The sequence below is a fragment of the Hippopotamus amphibius genome, chromosome 7, assembly GCF_030028045.1.
Source record: "Hippopotamus amphibius kiboko isolate mHipAmp2 chromosome 7, mHipAmp2.hap2, whole genome shotgun sequence".
In the NCBI taxonomy this organism is placed as follows: domain Eukaryota; kingdom Metazoa; phylum Chordata; class Mammalia; order Artiodactyla; family Hippopotamidae; genus Hippopotamus; species Hippopotamus amphibius.
In genome coordinates, this window is record NC_080192.1 from 20364765 (window position 1) to 20382980 (window position 18216).

Genomic DNA, 18216 nt, shown 5'->3' on the forward strand with positions numbered 1-18216 from the left:
TACCGTAGATGCCAAACACTTATGGAGCCTGGGGAGGATGTCCCCAGTGATGGTTCCTTGGATATTTTTAATTGTTCTCTCCAACTCTTCCTTATTCCGAGGAAGGAAAGAGATGGGCTTTGTGATACACTCGGATTCCTTAGCCGCTGTCCCTTCACAATCAGCTGGGTTTTCCAGCTCTTCATTATTGTCCGACAAAGTCTTACATCCATCTTCCTTCTCGTCCTCGTCCATTTGCTCTAATTCCATGGCTTCATGCTCTGGCAACTCAATCACTTCTATGGTGTCTATGTTTAGTAAACAACAAAAGTCGCCTTTAATCAAATAAGGAAACAACACAGTTAAGTAGTCTTTTCTACCAACATCTAATAAAAAATACCACCAACGATAAGGGCAAGATAAGGGCTGAGGAAACAGCAGTAAACGAGTGTTATGGTTCTTCACTTTCTTACAGTTTAGCCTAATGAGGAATAGAGACAAATAAACTGAGAATCATAAAAAAAAAAGTGTGGAATAGCAGGTACAGGGTACTTTGGGAACACAAAGGGAGGCTGTGGGGGAGGATGGTTCTTAACCAAAAGAAAGCTTCCAATGTACTGTGGTTGAAGGTTTCCAAAAGCAAAAACCTACATTCATGAGCATGAAAATCATAATGGCAGGCAACAGGTCTCATGCAGAAACGTCCCTTAATATAGGATTTAATTTATTAAAGAAAACTGGGCAGTATTGTGGGGAAAGTCCAGACTTGGCTCTGCTGACAAACTATGTGACTATAGTCAATTACCTTAACCCTTGTGGGCTTTGGATTCTTCACCGGTGAACTGGAGATGGCACCTACTGCAAAGCTAGTGTTAGGATTAAATGTGACAAAGTCTACAATGTGCCTAAAATATATTTCTGACCTTTCACTGACTTTCAAAAATGACAGCTATTAGACTTTATTTATTTATTTTTACTGGCCATGTAGCTTTGGGAAAGTTACTTTACTTCTGAATCTCAATTTCTCATGTTAAAAATATGCAGTAACTAACACCTAAGGTTCTTGTAAGGTTCTTATGAGGACAAATGAGATATGGTCTATAAAAGCACAATTCACAGTAGGTGCTCACTAACTGCTTCAAACTTCATTCATACCTAAGAAGAAAAATAGTTAAGTGAATTAATAAGTATTTTAGTTTTTTAATGCTTCTGTTTATGCAGAATTTCGAAGTACGAATTCAACTGACTAAAGATAAACTAAGGGGCTTTAGTGTATTAATTATTTAAAACACAAATGGTTTCTACAAATTCAAAACTGTTTTTTCTATTCGTTAGTGTGGCTCGAGTGATTTAATAATAAATCAAAGAATTAGAAAATTTTGAGTAGGAACACTGCAGTAATGCAAACTAAGGGCCACGATATTTCAGTGTCTTTAGCCAAAACAATTAGAATAAATACCTTGGCCTATTTAAGTGTTTATTCTTTTCCTTAGTTTTCTGTGATGGCTGAAACCTTTAGAGTTTGATGTTCAATATAAGCAGTAGTAGTAGGTATCCTTACCTCATTCTGGTTTTAAAGCAAAGGCTTTTAATGTTTTACCATTGAGTATGATGTTTCATTAGGCTTTTTTTTTTTTTTCTGCCACACCACACAGCATGCAGGATCTTAGTTCCCCGACCAGGGATCGAACCCCTGCCCCATGCAGTGGAAGCGTGGAGTTTTAACTACTGGACCACCAGGGAAGTTCCAACATCGAGTTTTTAAAACACATCTTTTAACAGGTTAAGGAAATTTCTATCTATTCCTTGTTTGATAATTGCTTTTATTATGAATGTATATTGAATTTAATCAAATGTTCCCCCTGTGTCTGTATAGAAGATCACACTTTTTTGTATGCTAATATGTTAAGTTCCATTAACCAATTACCGACTTCATGAGTCAGTAGGGGCTTCCTCTTTTTCAATCATCTGAAATAGCTGAGGTAAAGCTGAAATTATCCATTCCTTGAGTATTTGTAGAACTTGCCTATAAAACAGTCTAAACCCGGTGTTTTCATCAGAAGATTTTTAACTACAGATTCAATTTTTTCTTTTTTGTTGAAAAAAATAAATTTATTATTTATTTATTTACTTATTTAGGCTGTATTGGGTCTTTGCTGCTGTGCACGGGCTTTAATTGTGGGGAGTGGGGGCTACTCTGTTGCAGTGCGTGGGCTTCTTGTGGTGGCTTCTCGTTATGAAGCACAGGCTCTAGGCATGTGGGCTTCAGTAGTTGTGGCACGGGGCCCAGTAGTTGTGGCTCTTGGGCTCAAGTGCAGGCTCAGTAGCTGCGGGGCATAGGCTTAGTTGTTCCTCAGCATGTGGGATCTCCCCAGACCCAGGGAGCGAACCCATGTCCCCTGCACTGGCAGGCAGATTCTTAACCACTGCGCCACCAAGGAAGTCCCAGATTCAATTTCTTTAATCATTAGAGATCTATTCAGATTTTCTATTTCTTCTAAAGTCAGTTTTTGTATTTTATTTTTGTAAGAACTTGAACATTTCACCTAAGTATTCAAATTTATAAGTGCAAAGATCATAATATTATTTTACCCTTTTCATTTAATTGTGATCTTTTAAAATTCCTAATATTTATTATGCCTTCTATTGCCATTGGTCAATCTTGTCAGAGGTTTGCCAATTTATGATCTTCACAAAGACTGATTTTTAGTTTTAATGCTCATTTCTGTTGTATCTACTTTATATTTCATTAACTGTTGCTCTAATTTTTAATTCTTATACTTTCTTTGCATTCATTGTTTAATTTCTTTCCACACATCAAGGTGATATAATTGAATTTCTGTGTAAATAATCTACAGGTCAGATTTTTTTTCACCCATATAATTTAGTCTGGACTTCTCTATTGTTAAATAAGTTTTTTACAAAAATGCTCAAACCATTCATTTTAACTTCCTCCTGACTCATTCACTGGTCACTGTTACAAGAGCATAAAAAGGGATCAAGTTGAATTTTGCCATCTTTAGTTCATGGTCATAAAGTATCCAAGGATAGGAAGGAAATCTAATTTAAGGAAGTTTAAAAAACTTACTTTCTTCACTCTGAAGTTTTCTCATTTGTTCTTCAAGAGTTTCGTGGTCAAAGTGGAATGCTTCTAACACTATCACTAGCAAACTGTTAAAAAAATTTCACAGAAATGTTCATTTGATTAATAATAATCACTTTATTAAAAGGAGAGGAAGTTAAAGACTTACAAACATTAAAATTATTTTTACCAGCTTTGGGTATTTTTTCAGTTTAATAAGTCTTAATATCACCTCATTGATACAAGGTGAAAGTAAATTGAGATTACAGAAAGGCTATTTCAGAAAATAATCCAAAATTTACATTTTAAAAACAAAACAAAATAAGACATTTGACCATACCTGACACCCAACTTTTGATTGATCTGTCCTGCCTGTAAGACATGAATGAAATGTTTCAAGTAATATACATATGCCGACCAAGAGAGATGTTTGCAAATAGCTCCAATAACCTCTGTGGCAGCAACGGTTATATTTTCATGCTGTAAAACAAATCAGGAGCATCAATAAGAACAAATATTTGCAAATAAAGTACACAGCTAACTCAGTGCATTAACAAACTTAGAAAGTAGGTGATCAGCAATTATAGAAAGAACCCCTAAACTATTGATATATTCCATTGTCTTCCCCTAGCTCTAGGAAAAGATGCTGTCAATTAAAGGAATGACATCTTCTTCTCATTAAAGGCTATTAACACATTCTGGATTCTATTCCACTCAGACCTCCCTGATGGGTTCAAGCCTACAGATTGTGAATGAAGTGAATTCAATGTGTAAAAGCTGACAAATGTCAGAGTCAACTACAGATTGCAATGCTGAGCATTCATAAGTAGAGTGCATCCGAGACAGCTCTTTCAGACCACAATGAAGAACAGGAGCTGGATCTGCCTTCACACCTTAAACTAAAAAAGTAGACAAAAATATATGAAACAGTTTTCAGCTCTGGATATCAAACACTGTAGGACAGTGATCCCTGAGAAAAAGGAAACAAATGAAATGAATCTTATAATTACCCCAGTTTATTGTGTGGGGATAACTGTCAGGTCATAGTACAGGAGAAGAAACCCAAAAAGGGCCCCATGTCTCCCTGAGTGAAGGGGGCAGAGCTGAGGCTGTGGAGCTAGAGTCCTCAGGACAGAGAACCAGAGAGAAGAGAGCTACACAGAGAAAAGCTGCCCAGAAAAAGAGCCCCTTAAGCTTCAGCTGAGAACTGATCAGTACATGTGAGTAAGGAAGAGATGGGCAAAGAACCACCTAAAAGGAAAAGATGAAACAATTATCAGAGACCACACAGGGATGAAAATAGTTCATGTTCCTATCAGCCAGAGTGAAAAAACCTCATGATACATGAAGCATCAGGTATTCAGGTACTCAGAAATTTATTGCCTCAGTGGTAGGTTCAAATGAGCACCAGACTAAAGGCAGCTCCTGCCTAACCAAGCTTAAAAGTGAGCCTCAAAAGGTCCAGACTACTCACAAGTACCCTGCATCTGAAAACAATTCTCAGGAATACTTAAAGAAATATAAAAATACTCAGCACCCAGCAAAGTCAAATTCACAATGTCTGGCACCTGAGAGATAGCTACCAGGTATACAAAGAAGCAGAAAATAATGAGAAGAAAAATCAACCAATAGAAACAGACACAGAAGTGACACAGATGATATAGACTGTAGACATAGACAATAAAATAATTGATATATTACATACAATCAAGACGGGAAAGGAAAGCATAAGCATATTAAGGAGAGACATGTAATATATAAAAAAGGCCCAAATCGAACTTTTAGAGATGGAAAAGACAATTCTGATGGAAGATACACTGGATGGAATTAATAGATTAGACATAGCAGAAGAAAAGATTAGTGAACTTGAAGACGTAATAGAAAAATGAAACAAAATGAAACCCAGAAGGAAAAAAAAGACTATTTAAAAAAAAAGTGTCAGGGCTTCCTAGGTGGCGCAGTGGTTGAGAATCTGCCTGCCAATGAAGGGGACACGGGTTCGATCCCTGCTCCAGGAAGATCCCACATGCCACGGAGCAACTAAGTCCGTGCGCCACAACTACTGAGCCTGCGCTTTAGAGCCCGTGAGCCACAACTATTGAGCCCATGTGCTGCAACTACTGAAGCCCACGCGCCTAGAGCCTGTGCTCTGCAATGAGAAGCCACAGCAATGAGGAGCCCATGCACCACAATGAAGAGTAGCCCCCACTCACCGCAACTAAAAAGAAAGCCCGCACACAGCAAAAAAGACAGAACACAGCCAATAAAAGATAAATAAATAAATTAAAAAAAAAAAGTGTCAGTGAGTTATGGGGCAACTTGGAATGGCCTAATATACTATGGAATCTCCAAGGGCAAGAAGGGGAACCAAAAATATTTTTGAAGAAGTAATGGCCAAAAATTTCAAAGTTTGATGAACATTACACATCTATGAAGCTCAACAAACCCTAAGCACAAGACGCTAAGGCACATCATAATCAAATAGCTTAAAACCAGTGAGAAAGAGAAAATTTTAAAGTCAGCCAGGAAAAAAAAGAGATACATTCCACTCAGAGGAACAAAGAATGACTTCTATTGGAAACAATATAAACCAGAAGTCAGTAGAGCAGTATCTTTAAAGTACTGGGAAAAAACCCAAAACTTGTCAAGTTAGAATTTCAGATCCAGAAACATTACCTTTCAAAAACAAAGACAAACAAAAGCTGAAAGAATTCATTACCAGTAGGCCTGCAATACAAAAATATAAAGAAAGTCTTCATGTCAGCAGTAAAATGATACAAGATGAGTATCTGGATCTATGCAAACGAATGAAAAGCAGTGAAAATTATTGATATAAACATGGAAGAAAAACAAAAGATCTTCCGTTTTAAAGATCTCTTTAAAAGACAACTGATGGTTTGAAGCAAAAACAACAGTGTATTGTGTGTGGGGCTTTTTGGTTTTTTTTTTTTTTTTTTTTTGCGTCCCTGGGTGGGCATGAATGTGTGTGGTTTAAAACTAACACACAGTTAAAACTTAGGAAAAAAAATAGTACAAAGATAACTAATAAGCCAACACAGACAAAATAAAATCATTAAAAAATATCCAATTAATCCAACAGAAGAAGAAAAGGAGGAAAGAGAAAAAAACAGGACAAATGGAAAATAAACAAGATCATATATTTGAACTCAACCATCTTAATAATCATATTAAATGCAAATAGTCTAAAACCAGTTAAAAAGCAGAAACTGTCAGACTGGATAAAAAAGAAAGATTCAGCTATATGCTACCTACAAGAAACCAACTTTAAAAGTAAAATCACAAATAGGTTAAAAATAGAAGACTGTAGAAAGGTATACCATAACAATACCAACTAAAGCTAAATATAATTTATTTTTTCCACCTACACCTCTTTCCTATGTTACTGTCATCTAACTCTGAGTTGCTTACTTGCTCTTCAAACTGGAATTTAGGGACGCATTCTTTTTATCTACTCAGGAAATTCTTAAAAAAAAAACTTTGACTATCCTGAAATTATAATAGAGGAAACCTATCCTTGAACAAGATCATAAAATCAACAGTATAAATTCAAGTCACAAATCCTGATGTTATCTCAGTGAGACTAAGATATTTATCAAGTCTTTACCATGTGCCAGGCAGTTTTCTCAGGTACTACATAGTATAGCAGTGAAGACATTCTGAGTTCAAATACCAGTTCTGACTCTGTATGTCTTTGACAAAGTTATATAATCTCACTTATTCTCAGTTTACTCTCCTATAAAACAGTGATAGGCTTGAGTTGTTGTGAAGATTACATATTAAAGTACTTAGTATTTTGTCTGTATCTGGTGTAGAGCTAAAGAAAAGGCAGCTGTTGTTTTATTTCATTTCTTATTGAACCATTTGGGAAAACAATGAGAATTAAGTCCTATGATACAAAAATAAAAGTGTACCATCTTAGTAATAAGATCATTTCTAAGAGAGGAAATATTTTGTGATTGGTCTTTGTGAGCTAATAATAGCAAAAATAAAATAATAGCCTCCATTTTTAGAGCATGTGTCAGACACAATTTTAAGGGCTTTAGAACCATTCTAAGCCTGTAATTACGGTGACAACATCAGTATGGATGCCACCAACCCCATCTGCATTTTGGAAAAGTGTGTCATGGTATGGGGAGAATTTACTAGTTTCTAGATCTAATGCACTACCTTGAGCATTTTCTCATCAAAAATTGGAGCCATGGCATAAGGCATGATGTAATTCTGAAGAGACTTAGAAGACAGCACGATTTTGCCCTCCATTAGTTGTTTTGCCAGTTTCTTCAAGGCTCTTGCTCTTCTGTGGATCTACAAGTTAGATAAAAAATATGAATGAGTTACTGAATGATCTCACCTACAACCAGCTCCATTTTAGTATCATGTTCCTCTTCCACGGAATGATTAAAAGAGTGAAATACAGTCCGTGTGTTACATGAGCAAACACCTGTGCCTTGATTTGCTTCCAGAGACATAATCCATAGCATGTCTTTACCAATGGATCTGAGAGCATTTAAACTTCTTAGGAAATGGCAGGGAAAGGTGACACTATTATTGTGGTTTGTGATACCACAAGGAAATCAGACCCTAGGAAACAATCATCTCCTGTGCATATTTGATGATCACAAAGACTAAGGAATGAGAAGCTCAAAACTTTCTGGAAAATTAAAATAAATCTTTTTCCTTTTTTGGCCTTGCCATGTGGCTTGTGGGGTCTTAGTTCCCCGACCAGGGATTGAACCCGGGCCCTCAGCAGTGAAAGTGTAGAGTCTTGACCACTGGACTGCAGGGGAATTCCCTAAAATATATCTTTTAAAATGAAACAGAATGGTTTGAAATGCTTGTTTTATAGACAAGAAAAAAAAAAAAAAGCAGAATTGTCTTCTACCTGAATGTGCTTCATATTCTCAAAGAAGTCCGTTTCTGGATCATGGCAATCAGTAAGCTGTACCAAGTCTTTAAATTCCGGTTGATTTGGAAAGGTTTGAATTAAACAGGAAAGCAGCGTGGTATAATCCTGTTGAATACTCTGCAAACGTCAAGTTGAGAAAAAAAAATCTTTTTTATTTTAAAAAGAATTTGCTTCTTAGGTCATACAAAGAAACACCAAAAAAGTCATTAAAACTTTTTAAAAAATAAAACATTCTCATTGTAAAAACAAACTACATAAACTCAGAAGTGATTGCCCTCATTTCTGTTCCCACTCCCCTGTTAAAAGTTTGCTGAATATTTATACAATCAAGTATTTTAATTAAGTGTACTAAGCCTGACTGCTTTTCTATACAACAATAGCAGAAGTAAAGAAAGTTAAAAACAAAAACAAAAACAAAACAGATAGTATCACTTAGTTGCAAACCTCAGTACCTCTGTTTGGCTCTTCAGTCCTTTCCTCAATTTCTCCAGGAGTGAACGATGAATGATTTCTCTATATTCTTTCTCTGTGACATTCAGAGCAGCAAGCTTTTTGATGACATTCATCAAGCACATGCTCGCATTATCACTTAAAGACATGTCTCCTAACTGGACAAAGGAAAAAACCCAAATTATTCTGTGTAACTATAATATTGAATATTATTTCCCAATGAGAGAGTTTATAATATTTAGCCACTGTTCTGTATAAAACTCTACTAAGAAATGCCCCACAGGTACTTCATACTTGAGGAAGAACCAAACATAGGGTTGTGAGGAACATAGTTAAGTCACTCTGAAAAAGCATGCTTACTGAGAAGGGTCAGTTATTTCAGAAAATACTATGAGATGTATTATTTTTTTATTACTGATTTTGTCTGTATTTAGAAATTTGGTATTTTATCCGTCATGGATTTTTTTCTTTTCTTTTTTTTTTCTTCAGTTTTTATTGAAGTATAGCTGATGTAGAGATGAACTTTTTTTTTTTTTTGAGATGAACTTGAGAATTGGCTTTATTTCTCAAAGCAAACAGAATAAAAGGTTTACTAAAGCCAGTTTTCAATATTCAAAATCAGGTGATCACTTACAATGACAGAGTTGGCTGGTATAATTCTGGTTAGTTCCTTCAGAATTCCTGGTTTAAGGAATGTAGGTTATGAGTGTAGAGAAAGTATTCCCAATTCAGCCAACCAGGTAGTGATTCAGAATCCCTCATGTTGAAATTTGATAAGATACATGAAGAATGAACCCCAAATGGGGAGATTACTTTTTCCTATATTACTTAATCCTTAATATCAGACGATTAACTGTAAAACGCCACAAAAAGATTACTGATGCCACTACATAGTTAACTATTAAGCAAGGGTTTCATTTTCCACATTTTTAATTTATTTTAGCAACATGGCATTTAATATAGTTGCAACCCCCCCCCCTTATTTCTACTATATCAATAAAAGAGTGCAAACTGTCAAATAATATAGTTACATAACTTAATAAATTGATATTTAACTGACACACGATGAAATTCACCCTTTTAAATTGTGCAATTCAATGGTTTTCAGTATATTCAGAAGGTTTTACAACTGTCACCACTATCTAATTTCAGAACATTTTCATCACCCCCAAAGGAAACCTGGTACCCATTAGAAGTCACTCCCCATTCCTCCCTCCCCTCACAGCTCCTGGTAACCACTAATTTACTTTCTGTATCTGTGGATTTTCCTATTCTAATACACACACAGCTTTCTGAATTTACAAAGGGCTTCCACATGTATTTTTTATTCAAAATATCTGCCTTTCAAATCATGAACGTAACAGTATGGTCTTTGCTAAACAAAATATTCTACAACTAAAAAATTTTATATTAAAAATCCCACCCCCCTCAAAAACCAAATTAAGAAATTAGGTCTTTAGTTGTATTATCAAAGCAATAAAAAATATTCATAAATTTTTGCTATAAAAACCTACCTCCATGTTATAGAAACAATTATGCATAACTGGAATTAGGTAGTTAATGTCTACGGTTTGCATCTCTTTAATATACGAGGTGATGGACTGGAACGCCGAGAAGCGAACATCAAAGTTTATATCATCAAGATGTCTTTGATCAAAGGCGTTAAGCTACAAGAAATGCCATTGAAACCATATAAATGAAGGTATACAAATCTTAAATAAGGAATAATACTTTTGAAGCAAAAGAGACATAAGATTTTCTTTCTTACCTTGACAACATCAGTAATATATTTTAATCCACTATCAAAATCAGAAAGAGTCTAAAAGGAATGAAAGCAGTATATTATTAGTGAATAACACCTTAACTTGTCTGCCTTCCTCCCTTCGACTCCCTGCCCAAACTCAAATATATATGGAAAAATCATATCAGCACCAAGAGAGCTGCTAAGATGCATTCTACATCACAGTTATCTTTTGAAAAAGGGGTGATTTGGGAGTAAAAATGAATATTACAGACCTGGAAAACTGTACAAAGCAACTGTCTTGACAATTTGTTCTTAATAACTGAAAAGAGTTTTGCTAGAGGCTTGAGGAAGCTCGTAGGCTCCAGACAGTGTTTCAACAGGTTTTGTACTGTCACCAGAATATCAACCTCTGTATCCTTAAGAAGAAATATGGAGAGAAATCATATTTCAGTAGTTTATTTATAAAACTGGTCAAATTGGCTTTAATATATTACAGCACAGAAAACAAATAAGTATGAATAAGAAGTAAAAGTAGAAGTACTTAGAAAAGTTATTTCACAGTGTTTTAAAAAAGTTCTTAGCATTTTAATTTATCCAAAAACCTATAATAATATCCATTAACAGTTTCTTCCTTTAATTCTAATAGAAAATATGCATGGTTTTGAAACATAATTCCTTCCATTTTCTAGCTTTAAAAGAGCCAAGAAAAATGAACTTGCTGAGGAAAAATATACACTTCCGGATGTTCACAAATCTGTGGTCTCCAAAACTGAATTACTATATGGTAAGAGTCATTCAGTATAACTACTAAGGCCTTATAAATGAGTGTGAGAAATGGGAAGACTTTTAATCAAAACTGAACTAGAGTTTGAAAATCGTAACAGAAACTCTCAGCTATGTCTGAATATTAAAATGGTCTGACTTTTCATTCAGTTTTGCCACTGGCATCCATATTTAAGATCAATGCATGCCCCAGGTTCCAGATTTGTTACTGATCAAAGTCAGAGAGGGAAAAAAAAAAAAATCCTAAAATGGATTAGAAGCTAAACAAAGGAAAATAAAGAGGTAAGACTTTTACTGTAATGGTAGATGATGAGGTCTCCACCTTCTTGCCTGCTCCCATTCCTCTTTCTGTCCCAATTTTCCTCCTCTACTTTCAATTTTATGTTTCTATATAAAGTCTTTTCACAAATACTCTGGGACAAATACATCACAGAATCTAACCAATAAAATTACTGTTCACAAATAAACCTAATAATACAGTGCCACTTCAAAGACAAATAAGTAAAAGTGCAGTGAATTCATACCTGAGCAATACTGCCACGGTGGAGGAAAGGCAGGAGCAGTGCGATGAGCAGGGAGCTCTGTTCTTTTTCTTTCATAAACTTGCTGATCCTGGAGAAGGAAAAAAAAAAAAGGGATATGTAAGGAAGATACATAGGTTAAGAGTATTTTTCCAAGAAGTGAAACTTTTTGTATAAAAACATCAGTGATCAAAGACCCAGGTGGCTTTTAAGCATGTGTGCATGAGTAAAAACTTTAACTCAGCTATTTATCAGTGCCCACTCTCATTTCCATCCAGCTTCAGGTTGGTGGCTACTATCCTCTTGTTTTTGTAACATCTGATTGTGCAGGTGGGTTATACTAAACTCCAATGCTATAATTAGTAATTGGTAATTACTTATTTTGCCAGGAAACAACATTTATCTGCTGAGATTTGTTTCAGGCTTTATATACAAGATATCAACTTAACTCCCACAATAGCCCTATAATATAGGAATTATTAACCCTATTTTGCCCAGAGAAAACTGCGGCTCAGAGAAGTTGATGTCACACAGCAAGGAAGTGGTGGAGCAGATCTTTCAAACCCTGGTCTTTCTGGTGCCTAATCACTCATCATCTTCTCACTACCATGTAGCCTATGATAAAATTTAGTAAGTATATTTAGTATGGTTTCACATTCTGCATAACTTGGAAATACACTAGTATAAATAAAACATTTAAAAGAAGTTCCCGGAAAATGCTAATATATCATTTTTGTTGTTGTTGCTGAAAGTAACAGAAAAAATAAACTTTCAACAACCAAGTACTGTAACAATTTAGATTTTAAGATAGAATTATTTTTTGCACTCAGATTTGCCAACGAGGCACTTTATAGAAACCACAGTTATATACTACCAGCTCTAGTAGTATATTGAGAATCTTTAAAAACTCTTGCAAGATCTTCTTGACTCTTGAAAAAATAAACACAGCAATCTGCTCTTTTAAATTATTTTTATCAATCACACTAAAAAAAATCACAACTATGTGATCTCACATAACAAAATTTTAATTGAATGAAATATATAAAGGCTAATAAACAAGCAAATCTATTAGTCCACCTTAGAATTTTAAAGTCTGTTATCTTTTATAATTAAATAAAGGCAGATGTCATAAAAGGTTTACTCCAGCAAATAAAGAGAATTCTACATTAACTTAAAAATGGAGGGCATTTAAAATGCTGAAAACCTTTTGTTTATTACCTTGTTAAAACAAACCAAGCATAATTAAAAAAAATTAAAACTACAGGTGATAACATTATCTTTTAAGCACCAATATATCACTTACTTTGAAAGAATGCCCAGTTCCTTACTGACTTGTGCTCTATTCTTCTTCTTTTTCACCTTTTCTGCGCTTATTGTGGTTTTGCTGAGATACTGGAGAATTGCAGGTACATGAGGCAGAATTAATCGTCCTCCTATCGTGATAGACTCTGAAATAAATAGTGATAAATGTATTGATTTTAATAAACTATGCTCTTAAAAGATAACTACAATAATTTCCTAATGACAGAAAAGGAAAGCACTCAATTACCATGAAAATTTAATAAACTTCATCTCTAAAGATTAAATAACTTTCTTCTTAGTCAAAACATCTATATCAACAGCTTTATTAAAATTTTACATGAGACTCTTGAGGATTTAAACCATTTTTGGTAGTAGTAAAAGAATTGTTAGGATAATATGGTAAGAAGAATTCAGAGACATGACAGTGGAAATCATCTGATAATGTCCTGGAGGATAGTTGAGCTTTCTGGAGTGTAAATAATCTGAATTTCTACCTACTGCAAAGAAAATTCAGTTTATATAAATTGGTATCAATTCCTAGAGAAAAGAAACTCTTTTAACAGCATAAGTTATAGAAAGAGTCAGATTCTATTGACTTTTCCATTCTGAGGGCACAAATGACACCTCAGAAGTGTAAGAATCATTTGCTCTATACAGCTCACATACCATCTGCACTTTCTGTGTATACACAGCCTGTCACCGGCAAGCTCAAAACTGTTTCTGTGGGTTCAAAATCTGGAAGGCTAAGAAGGTCATCGACTATTTCCATCACAATACTAGCTGTGGCTTCAGAGAGGTTCTTTGCTGACAGAATCGCAAAAACATTGGTCAGGATATCATATTCCGGATGCCCAGGTTTCTGTTTAGCCAGGAAAGGGAAATATCTGCCAGAAAAAAACAATGAAATAGTCATCTTCTTTTTCAATATGTTTATTTCTAAAACCATGTTCCATATGAATTTTCATAATGTTAATAAGATTATTCAGAAGTGAAATTACTTTAAAATCTAAAATTTGATGGATAATAATTCTAGGCACTATACAAACATTATATTACTAGGCACTTTGTGTATATTTCTCATTTAATCCTCATAACATCTCTAAGTTATGGTGGTATCCTTATCTCCACCTTACAGATGAAGAAATTGAGAATTATCAAAAGCCACTGAGCTAATAAGTTATAGAGCTGAGCTCTGAACCACAGTCTAAGCCCTAGATCTAAGAAATATATTAAAGACAGGCTATTTTTCAATTATAAGCCTTCTAAAATATGAATGTTTATATGCTCACATAAAAACCAGTGTACCACAACATGCAAATTAGGAGTACAGACCACAGACCAAACAAATATGTGCTGAATTAGGATATGCAACATTCAGATTAGGATCATTTGTCAAAGGAGGGAGATGAATCCATTCCCAATAATGAATGACTCACACAAATGATACCCAAAAGGGTAGAGAACCCAAAAGCTTTTCCAGTCACGGGCAAAGCAGCAATTGTTTTATAGCCAGAGATACAATCCTAACGATCAGGAGGAAGGCCAAATTGAAAAAACTCAATTGTTTGGCTTTATCAATTCAACATCACTGGGAAAAGAGCTCAAGCGCTTTAACATACTTAGTCCTGACAAACTGAAAGAAAAGTTTTAAGGGATTATATTCATACATCTTTGTCCAACAGATATTGGGGATAGTATGGGCAGGCACCAAGCAAGATCCTTGACATATTATCATCTCCATTGTCAATGAGAGAGAAATTGTAGAAGAAAATAATGTGGATCTATACTTGAGTAAGGACCCAACGAATATATAAACCGAGTCACTACTGTAAAGTCTTCTTGGATGGAAGTCCTTCATGGCTTACTTGTATAAAAAGGACACAACTATAAAACATTTCTCAAGTATGCCTATGAAGTGCTGCTTATAAATGTCCAATGAAAAGAAAACAGGATATGAAACTGCTTTCTCAAATTGGGAAATAAATGAAAAGAGCTCTTCTGACAGTAAAAATAAAACATGCTTTCCTGAGGAAGACAATATCAAGGTATTCGGTTTGTTTTTGAAGACTATTTAATGACATGGGGAAATGCTCATTACATAATATACATGAAAAAAACAAAATCAAAAGCTAGCTGTATGGTATGATTACAATTTTGTAAAAACTGCTGCCAAGACTTTAGCATCACTGAATCAATAATAAATTTCTTTTTATTCTATTTTTCATTCTTCTAAATAGATCAGGGCAAACTTAAGTCTGTTTCCATCACTGAAATAAACAACACAGGTAAAGTTTCCACACTCTTCAGTAAATATGCATTTGGTCTGTAACACAGCATCTCTGAACCATCAGTTGATGAAGGTTCTGTAAATGGCTCATAATGTCCACAAAAAGATATTGATTTGTGACCATAAGTGCTGTATGCATATTTAGATGCAGTTATACAAAGAACAGAAGACAATGACCTAGAAAATACAGAAAGCTTGTGAAATTTTTTATTTTAAGTGAGAACCGGGAAAAAGACATAGAATGCCAATTATAAATCAGCTTTTATTTTTAAGCAAACTTGCAAAAATGGTAATATTTAGGTGACGATATAACTACCTAGTGTGTTTCACGTCTGTTTTTCCCATTGCCAAGTCAAGTCAAACTGCTGACACAATTACTACATATTGGAAGAACAGCAATATCAATCCCAATACAGCTAATTTTCAACTTTTTTTTTTTTTTTTTGGCTGCACCACGTAGCTTGAGGCAGCTTAGTTCCCTGACCAGGTATCAAACCCAGGCCCCCTGCAGTGGAAGCGCAAAGTCCTAACCACTGGACTGCCAGGGAATTCCCTAATTTTCAAGTTTTAATGAAATTGTAAAAATAACAAAAAAAAGTATAAATCTTGATACTCTATAATTTTAATTTATAGTAAATTGCAAAATGTTGTTTTACCTTTTTTTCCTTTTTTTATTGTTATAAGTAGTTTGAACATTCCAAAGATATATCATGAAAAGTCTCCCTTCCCCGCTCTGGCTCACCAAACCTCCACATGCTATGGTGACATTAATAGTTTCTCATTAGCCTTGATCCATTTTCTATTTCATTTTATATTTATACACACATACATACACATCTAAAAGCATTTTTCCTAGATCACACTATACCTATTATTCAGCAACTTGTATTTTCTTTAAACTATGTATTTTGAGATTCAGCTGCCTTATTCTTTTTAACTGCACTAAAAGTAGTTCACTGTGTGGAAAGAACATAAATTGCATTATTAGTTCCATTGATGAGTTTTGACTAGAGTAGTCTAAAACACTGCCCTTTTTAAAGGGGGGTGGGGGGGGGGGAGATTATACCTTGCATTTCTGCACCAGATACTAATTAGTTTCAGCAGAGGAGTAGGAGAATACTGACTCTCAGATCCAAGCCTGCTGATCTAGGACACAAAATAAAAACAGAACACAAATTAGGAACATATACAGAATTGTAAAAAAAAAAAAAACCAAACAACTAAAAAGCAGAACAAGAACAGAAATCACACCAAAGGATAAAAGAGCCAAGAGATAAACATTTAAAGGACAAACTGAGCAGTAAGAAATCTTTCCTAAAATCAAACCTCTCCTACAGTCTTAGCTTTATCATCACCAAGTGGGGACAACCAGGGAAATCAAAGAAGGAAATAAGTAACAAAAACCTGTGTATTTCCCCTCATGCTTGTCAAAACCCTGTGTGAGTGAGGTGTTACAAAAGTTATGTTACATTTGCTTAAGAGACACAGTTATATTCAAATTAGCCATAAGAATAAATGCTATCATAGTGGAGAAACTAGCTCTTGAGCTTTAGGTGGTAGTGGGGGCAAAGAAAAATGTTCTAAAACTTTCAGAAGCAAAGAAAAGCTTAATGGAAAGAAAAGACCAGAATAAGCATTTGTGTCTGGGTGTGGACTGTGCTGGTGAAGCAGTAATTAAAGGAAAAAGCAGAAGGCATCTAGGCAGAATGTAGAAATCGAGGTTTACCTGGGGCCAAACTGCACCATGAAACACAGCATCAATTTCTTCTGTTCTGAAATGATAGGACTCCCAGTCCAAAAAGATATCAGTTACCATTTTGATTCCAAGACGTCTTAAATTTTTCAGTGGGTTAATAAACCTCAGCTGTATCTGTAAAATAAAGATCTTCTATTAAAAAAATAATCGTTTTTATTCTTAACTCCTCAGGGAGGCACTCCTGCTCAGATGGCTAAGAATCAAACTGGAAATCCTGTTATGAAGCTCTGATTTACATGGAAACATAAGCTGAGTAAGTCATACTGCTTTTCTTATTGAACAAGAAGGGAAAGCAGAGACTTTAAAAAAGCCAAATGGTGAGATGTATTCTATTATCAATGCCTAGTAAAATCACACTAAGTGTCCTTAGGGAAAAACAAAATCTCAATGGGAACAGCTGTTTTGTATTCCACATTGTTTTACTTTTTTATTCAAGCAGCTGTCTCAAATAAAATCCTGATTTCTTTCCATGAACATAACACTCTAAACAAAACTTTCTTTGCCATCACAATGCCTCAGAATAAGAAAAAAAATGAAAGCTGCTTTTCTTTTTGTTCCGTATTTGTATTATATTATTTTTACCTCTTCTAAGACTAGAAGTTTTCGATTATTCTTGTTAAAATCAGTCTAGGGGACTAGTTAGGGAATTTATGGTGTCTCCATACAGTGAAATACTTTGTACAGTAAAAGTGAATGAGGTGACTGAATTAAAGCATGGGAAGATCTCAAAATACACAGCTCAAAGAAAAATACAATTTGGAAAAAAATAAGATTTGGTTTTCTTTAAAGGCACAGAGTGGGTAGATGTCCAAATTAACAGCAAATTTCTTTTATTAACAGATATTTCTACTTACACTGGTATCGGCTTTCCAATGAATTATAAAATCATAAATAATGCAACCAATTTTTTTAGGCTCAGAGTAGAAAAATATACTGAGCCTCTATCAATGGGTCCAGTGGTATGCTAGCCATAGTCCTGACCTCAACTTAAAATCCCTGAAGGAACATTTATTAAATTATGTGAAAGATGGAAAATGCCAAAGATATTTAATAGGAGAAGAATTACTACAAATTTGAGAAGGGTAAAACTTCACAGCAGAATTTCTACTGGATCTTAAAGGATGAAGAGGTTTAGGTCAGGTGAGGAGAAAAATAAAGGCCTCAGAGATTTCTCCCAAGCATAGAATGTTGTAAAAACCAAACAAATATGGGAAGATTCAACCCCTAATTGTTCTTCCACTTGATTAATATATTGTGAGCTCTGGATACATAAGTGGCAACTTATTTTTTACATATGACTTTAATTACAGACATTGACATATATTAACCACCCTAAAATGTATGAAGACAGCACAAATGCTCTAACATAATGAATATCAAGTCTT

At 34.7% G+C, this 18216-nt stretch overlaps 1 protein-coding gene across 3 annotated transcripts in view; it reads right to left on the reverse strand.

The window, feature by feature from the left end:
- Positions 1 to 18216, reverse strand: part of UTP20 (UTP20 small subunit processome component) — a 91924-nt gene that overhangs the window by 23796 nt on the left and 49912 nt on the right. For 2 of the 3 annotated variants that reach the window (XM_057740507.1, XM_057740505.1), the window contains 14 exons: positions 16802 to 16945; positions 16142 to 16221; positions 13455 to 13672; positions 12790 to 12934; positions 11490 to 11577; positions 10455 to 10598; positions 10207 to 10257; positions 9953 to 10105; positions 8441 to 8596; positions 7965 to 8105; positions 7250 to 7387; positions 3402 to 3541; positions 3068 to 3150; positions 4 to 287 (listed from right to left, as the gene is read on the reverse strand). In XM_057740507.1, the coding sequence (XP_057596490.1) occupies positions 4 to 287; positions 3068 to 3150; positions 3402 to 3541; positions 7250 to 7387; positions 7965 to 8105; positions 8441 to 8596; positions 9953 to 10105; positions 10207 to 10257; positions 10455 to 10598; positions 11490 to 11577; positions 12790 to 12934; positions 13455 to 13672; positions 16142 to 16221; positions 16802 to 16945 (1965 nt within the window). The remainder of the gene's footprint in view (positions 1 to 3; positions 288 to 3067; positions 3151 to 3401; positions 3542 to 7249; positions 7388 to 7964; positions 8106 to 8440; positions 8597 to 9952; positions 10106 to 10206; positions 10258 to 10454; positions 10599 to 11489; positions 11578 to 12789; positions 12935 to 13454; positions 13673 to 16141; positions 16222 to 16801; positions 16946 to 18216) is intronic. The other variant, XM_057740506.1, reaches the window with a different exon arrangement.